The sequence below is a fragment of the Condylura cristata genome, unplaced genomic scaffold, assembly GCF_000260355.1.
Source record: "Condylura cristata isolate star-nosed mole 26May11 unplaced genomic scaffold, ConCri1.0 scaffold00011, whole genome shotgun sequence".
Classification (NCBI taxonomy): domain Eukaryota; kingdom Metazoa; phylum Chordata; class Mammalia; order Eulipotyphla; family Talpidae; genus Condylura; species Condylura cristata.
The window spans coordinates 27,334,357-27,341,483 of NW_004567112.1; the positions used below are offsets into that span (position 1 = coordinate 27,334,357).

At 53.8% G+C, this 7,127-nt stretch overlaps 1 protein-coding gene across 1 annotated transcript; it reads left to right on the forward strand.

Annotated features, from left to right (window-relative positions):
- Window positions 1-998: 998 nt before the first annotated feature.
- GDF2 (growth differentiation factor 2) lies at window positions 999-4,761 on the forward strand. Its single transcript, XM_004680675.1, has 2 exons — window positions 999-1,344; window positions 3,815-4,761. The coding sequence occupies exons 1-2, from the start codon at window positions 999-1,001 to the stop codon at window positions 4,759-4,761; spliced, it is 1,293 nt and encodes a 430-aa protein (XP_004680732.1).
- Window positions 4,762-7,127: the final 2,366 nt, after the last annotated feature.

Below are 7,127 nucleotides of genomic sequence, written 5' to 3' on the forward strand. Positions count from 1 at the left end.
CCCTTGGGCTTCTGGGACAGCATACCTGGTGTGTGGGATGCCCCTAGAGAGCAGGACAGGGAAGCATAAGGCTTCCTCCTCACTCCCAGCCCAGTCTGACCCAGGAGTGGAGATGTGACAGCAGAATGCAGCCACCCTCCGGACCAGGGCCCATGGTGACTGTGGCCATGGTGCTTGAGCACACACTAACTATCAAGGCCTTACAACTGTCTTCTGAATAGGCTTGAAAATGTGAAGCTGCTTACTCCCAATCACACTTAGGGAAAATAAGTGAAACAGCTGGGGTTTGAACCGTTATCTTGTCTGACCACGGGGCCCTTATCACCTCATTAAGTCACAGGCAGGTGCTGCGCTCACGCCACATCGTGCGAGTCTCTTCACAGATGAGAAACTGAGGCGCAGCGGGCTGGAGCCACACGTGGAGCACCCTGCCCCGCGTGGGGCAGGCTCTGAATGATCCTGGTGTGGTCCCCACCCACCACCCACACCAGCCCAGCAGTGTCCATGGTCTTCTGGGACTATGGCCGTTTCTATATTTGGAGGACACTTTGGTCTTGCTTGTTCCTGGATTCTTTGTTTCCACGGTCCAGGAGATGAGCGTATCATCACTCCGCCTCAAGAGTCTTCGGAACAAAGCTGGCAAGGAAATGAGAAAGCATCCTAATTAGGGGGCGATGACCCCCCGGAGACACTGGGCTCCTCCGCAGCAGGCCGTGTCCTTCCCACAAGCCCTGTGTGTTTGTCAGATGTTTATAGAGCCTTCATTAGGGAGAGCTCCCTCAGATAAGAGGTCGGTGCGCCGCCGTGAGGGCCAGATAAGGACAAGTGGAGGACACTGGGGGGACAGCGGGCAGGAGCCGGTGAACTGCTGGGGGCTTGGTGCAGAGCTGCGGCCGGCGGGGACGATGCCGGCCCGCTCCTTCTGGGCTCCTCCCTGCCACCGCTGACTCTCCCGGGCCGCCTGCAGTCCCTGCCCAGCGTGAGGGCGCCGTCCCAAGATGGGCCACGGGGTGCTAGGGGTGGCCCTGCCCCTGCTGTCCCTGCTGGCCTGCGCAGTGCAGGGGAAGCCGCTGCAGAGCCGCGGGCGAGCCGTGTCTGCCGGAGATGCCCACCGCTTGCTAGGGCAGCCTGGAGGGGAGCCCGCGGAGAGCGCTTTCGACCTGAGGATGTTCCTGGAGAACATGAAGGTGGATTTTCTACGCAGCCTCAACCTGAGCGGGGTCCCTTCCCAGGACAAAACCCAAGCGGAGCCCCCGCAGTACATGATCGACCTGTACCACAGGTACACCAGCGACAAGTCGTCCACCCCTGCCTCCAACATCGTGCGCAGCTTCAGCATGGAAGGTAGGGGGGCAGCGGGGAGGGCCCGTGGGCTACAGCTACTCTCTGACAGGGTGGCTGACGGCCACGTGAGGGTTGACCTTAAGTGAAATGATGTGAAGAAATTGAGTTCTTTGGTCTTACTGGCCTCAAGTTCTCAGAGAGTGTGTGGCAATAGCTACCCTAAGAAGGCATGGATTATTGCACACTTCCAGCATTGCAGAAAGTCCTGCAGGACAGCTGTGCTCCAGAAGATACTCTTGCCCTGGCCCCGTGCCACATTTCCCACAGTAGGTGTTGCAGTTATGCCAGCTGCCTGCCTTCCATCCTCTCCCTTTACCCTCTTCCCTTCCAGCCCCTTTCCTGCTTCAAAACAGACAACTTAAGTTAGTCTCCGACCACCGGGTACACTGCTGCATTTTGAGGGAATGTGCATTTCCCTCTTCTAGAAAGGTGTCTAAAATCCAGATAAATTCCCTTAAGAGGAGTGTTGGAGGAGAACTTCATTCTGTCCTGAAGATAAAAGGACCTCCCTGATTCTGGAGGACCAGAAGATGAACAAAATCAACGTAGGGCTCCAGCACTTATTCGAACAATATAGCTGGAATGATTGGCAAACAAGAAGGCCAGGCTCCGCTGAGAGGCCGCCCCTGTGGGCTAGCGGCGGGGTCCTGACCTAGACCCACCTGCCCGCACAGCTCAGCTTTCCTGCCACTGCAGCCTCTCTCTGGGTGGTGAGGCAAGCAGGGCCTTTCCTCTCCGGGCTGAGACCTGCAAACTCCTAATAGGCCCAGCTCAGTGCCACTAGCCTGCAGAGCATCCTTCTAAAGGACACTGTGGTCACCACACATGCCCTGCAGTGCTGGACTTCCTGGTTGCTCAAAAGAAGAAAAAAAGTAACTGGGTTGTTTTGGGAACGTGCTTGGTTTTTAAAACACTAGCACTCCCCTAGCAGCTTGTCAGATCCAGACAGCACGTCTGTGACCACTGCTTTAGGGGAAAGCTGGGCTTCTTCGGCTGCGCGAAGTTACCAGACCCCACCGTCCGGGAGTCCAGTGTCTGCAGCCATCTCCATGACGCCCCCTCTCCCATTGTCCATGTCCTAGAAACAAGTGCTCTGATCTGATCCCAGCTCTGCCTGAGGCCAGCACTCCTGGGGAGGCCAATTATGCTTCTCTTCACAGATGGCCCAAATGCAGCTCAGGAAGCCAGGGCACGGGTCCTCTAGATGCCTGACGGTGGTGCCCAGCACTTTCCAAGGCACACCACACGATGAGCACATGAGGTGATAAAGCTCTGTGCACACCTCGCTCCCTGTCACTGGTGTTCGACACAGTGGGAGCATGAGCGGCACAACACACTGGGGAAGGAGACCAGAGAGCTGTGTGAAAGCCTCATGCTGAGGGGCGAGGTGCATGTCCAGGTGGGGAAATAGCTCTGGGAAGGACACAGAAGTAATGCTTGAGCATCCGCTGTGAGCCAGAGGAAATGCTGGTAAATTCCATGTGTCATCTCCTTGAAGCTGCACACACGCCCTGGGAGGCAGGAAGGATGAGCTGGGGCTGCCAGGGGGAAGCAGGGCACAGAGGCAGGGAAACTCAGAGCTCGTCACCAGTCTCAGAAATGGCAGAGCGGGGACGGGATCTTGGATCTGCCAGACACAGAAGCCTCCTGAGTTTCAGCGTGGCCCACGGCTCCTCTGGTGTTGGTGCATACTAGGCAGTCACAAAATGCAATTTCTTTTCGCTCTTTGTGACGGAGCCATGGCACATGAGGAGGCATGCTAATGACTGTGTGTCTGCCAGAAGGGGGCAGACAGTTATGCAGCTGAGAGGCAGCCCTGGTTTGGCCTGGCATGATAAGGTAATTGAGTCAAATTTATCTCCTTAAACATTAAAAAAAAAGAAAGCATCTGCTTTTAAGCTTTGCAAATTACAATTCAGAATGATTATCACGTGATTTAGGTGCTGAGATTTTTTAACCATTGTCTGAATGCTGGGATTTCACCTTCCTTACCAGGATCTCTCTTGCAGAATCACATACTCAGCACCTGCACTCTGAGGCTGACAGTGAGCTTTCCTGTTCTATTTATTTGGTTCTGTTTTTGTTTTGAAGTAAGGATCATTACAGGATATGTGTGCATTGGCTACGAACTGCCTGCATCTAGTCTCCACTTCTGTAAAGGTAAAAACCAGTTAGATTGTGCAGGGAGAAAAGTGAAGCAAAATATGCAAAGCTCGTAGTGCCCTGTGGGTAGCCAGCAGAGGCCGATGAAAGCTGGAACTGTTAGCCCCACAGTTTGGCATCTCCTGCCTCTGCTTTTCTCTGGAAGCTCTCACTGTATCCTTTCAAGTAGGGCTATGTAAACCCAAATAGAGATTTATAAAGACAACATCATCCCAGATGTCCCTTCATCTAAACGATAGACTCAGCTTCGGTGTCAGGAAGCCAGACCCTCCCTGCAGATGCCAATCCCTATGCCTTTGCCTTTCAGATGCCACCTCTATGTCCACCACAGAAGACTTTTCCTTCCAGAAGCACATCCTGCTCTTCAACATCTCCATTCCCAGGCATGAGCAGATCACCAGGGCAGAGCTGCGACTGTACATTTCCTGTCAAAGTCACATGGTTTCCTCTCATGAGTTGAAAGGAAACATGGTCATTTATGACATCCTGGATGGGGAAGATGCCTGGGATGTCTCTCAGAGAACCAAGACCTTCCTGGTGTCCCAAGACATTCGGGAGGAGGGCTGGGAGACCTTTGAGGTCTCCAGTGCTGTTAAGCGGTGGGTCAAGACAGACTCCACCAGGAGCAAAAATAAACTGGAAGTAACTGTAGAGAATCACAGAAAGGGCTGTGAGAAGCTGGACATCAGTGTACCCCCAGGCTCCAAAAACCTGCCCTTTTTCGTCATCTTCTCCAATGACCGTAGCAACGGGACCAAGGAGACCAGGCTGGAGCTCAGGGAGATGATTGGCCATGAACAAGAGAGTGTGATCAAGGAGCTGCCCAAGAGCAACCCAGTAGAGGCAGGTGAGGACAAGGAGGAGGAAGAAGCTCTGGAAGCCCACGTGGCCACTGGGTCATCCTTAGCCAGAAGAAAGAGGAGTGCTGGAGCCAGCAACCACTGTCAAAAGACCTCCCTGCGGGTCAACTTTGAGGACATCGGCTGGGACAGCTGGATCATTGCGCCCAAGGAGTACGATGCCTATGAATGTAAAGGTGGCTGCTTCTTCCCCCTGGCTGATGACGTGACCCCAACAAAACATGCCATTGTGCAGACCCTGGTGCATCTCAAGTTCCCCATGAAAGTGGGCAAGGCTTGCTGTGTGCCCACCAAACTGAGCCCAATTTCCATCCTCTACAAGGATGACATGGGGGTCCCCACCCTCAAGTACCATTATGAAGGGATGAGCGTGGCAGAGTGTGGGTGCAGGTAGTGCCGGGCTGAGGGTGGGGGAGGTTGGGTAAGGAGGGCCGGTCCAATGAGAGGTCCTGCAGCCCCCTAGACATGGATGGGGACTAAGTCCATCTTCTTGCCAGTCTGGAGAAGGAAAGGGAGCTTCCTTGTGTTTAAGGTAAAGGCCTGTGCTCACTCCCACAGCCCATGCCAAGCACATCCCACTGGTTTGACTGCAGGGTGTGTACTTGGGGAGGAAAAGACAGGGTGGAGCTGGAAGGGACTTTGGAATGGGACGGGAAGTGAGGAAACAGGTAAAAGAAAAAGCAGAAAACTAAGCGGGCCTGATTAGGGGAGTATAGACAGATCGAGAATGTGCGGAGATTCACGAGACCTCAAGGAATATCAGAGGGCTTATTCCAATAACCTCAGGGAGTGCAGGGAAAGGGTCAGACTGTGTGCTCTACACCCACCATAATGTGCTCCCACAACCCAATCATGGTCCCTATGTTATACACACAGAGCCCAAAACACAGGCCGGTTAAGCAGCACCGGTCCATGGCACAATTTCACCACATGGTTCCGCGTAGGTCTGTAGATCGTCAAAGCCAGGACCTTCTCAAATTCCCAGCATAGTTTAGCAAGTCACCTTCCAGCTAAAGGACAATTAGACATGGAGAGGCGGGGTAGCGGCTTTAACTGGGCCAAGGGTGGCCAGGACACACCGTGTGACTGGGCCGCTGGTCACATCCAGGGCATGTCCTGATTGCTCAGGGTCTGTGCTGATTCAGTGACCAAATGCTTTGTAAAGTGACCCCTGAAAAACCTCCTCCAAGCCAACTGCAGGATGGAGTGAGTGCCAGACAGCAGCCCTCAGGCCCCGATATGCAAAGCAGCTGGAGAAACTTTGAGCCCCTGGCACAGTGCTTCTATGCCACAGTTCACACAGGGCCACCGCTGCCCATGGACTAAAATTGTGTGATGGTTTGCTGCCCGTGGACTAAAATTGCATGACAGCTACTGCGTGAGCCTCTCAGCTACTCACGCAGCATAGTGGGCTCTCCACATAGCATGGCCCTGGGCCGAGATAAGGCCTAGATGACCTAGATAAGACCTAGGTCTGACTTCCTTGGAATAAATGCCGTCTTGCCTTGGTACTTGTAACATCCCTACTTTTACTCCTTGGTGACATGTATTTAAGTGGCAACATCCAGCCCTCCTGGCCACTGAAGAAATCAAGTCTGATTGGCCACAGTCGGTTCTATTGGCACTTGGGAACCGAGAGTACCAGCCCCTGCCCTGGGCTTGAATGGAAGGACCAGACTCAGCAACCAGTGACCACAAGAGAAGACAGAGGATCTATTTCCTCTGTTTCACCCTCCTCTGTCTCTTCAGGCCACACATGGGTGGGGTAGTGTAAGAAAGGGCCTGGAGGCGGTGAGGATTTCACTTCCTGGCCCTTCTGACCATGGCTGGATCAGCGTGGTGGGGGCCTAGACCCCCGGGCACCCCCACTGCTGAAGCTCCCACTATACTTTAAAAAAAAAAAAAGTGATTTCTGTTAAATGTTTACACAGAATCAGTGAACAGCTTCAACACAAAATGCAATCAAACATCATTGTCTAATTACTGGAGTTGTAGAAAATACTAACTTCTAGCCCAACAATGTTGTTCAGTCGTAAAGATGGCAATAAACATCTTTCAGTCCTCTGGTATGTTTCTGTGTCTGCATCAAAGTTTTATTTGGAAATAAAGTGTAATGTCTAATCTTTGGCCTTTCCTGAAAGTGGGACCCAATGTCTCCCCAGTCCCACATACTGCCCACTGCCAAGTCCCCTCTTTCCTTGGGGGCTGCGGGTAGTGGTAGTGAGAGGGCCGGGGGGACGGAGCTGCCACTGGGGACTGGATACAGTGTGCAGGGCTTTCGGGGGGTGGAATAAGCAGACATGTCCATGCAAGGGCGTGTGTGAGAGGATACCCTCCCTCCATGTCAGGGAGAAGGCCCCACTCTTGCTAAGAGACACATCTCCAGGTGTCTCTTTTCAGCATCTTCTCACACTATGCTCCTGTTCAGATGCCCGTCTCCAGCCAAACACCCCCAAAGCCACTGCCCTTGTCCTCTTGGAACATCCACACTCACACAGGCGCACCCCCACGCATGCGTTCTCACACGTACGCCTTTGGCCGGGCACATCCTCCCAACCCAGCGGGAAGAGGCACTCAGACTTCCTGTTCCCGGCCCTTGGGCCTCTGCCCTGGCCAGCCCCTCTCCCAGCTCCACGCATGGCCTGAGTCCATCTTCCAGGAGGGTCCGGCTCTAGTTCTCCCGCCTCTGCCCTTCTCTGCCCTCCTGGTTCTGAAGCCCCGGCTCTGGGGAGCATCACAAAGCTTCTGTCTCACAGCTGT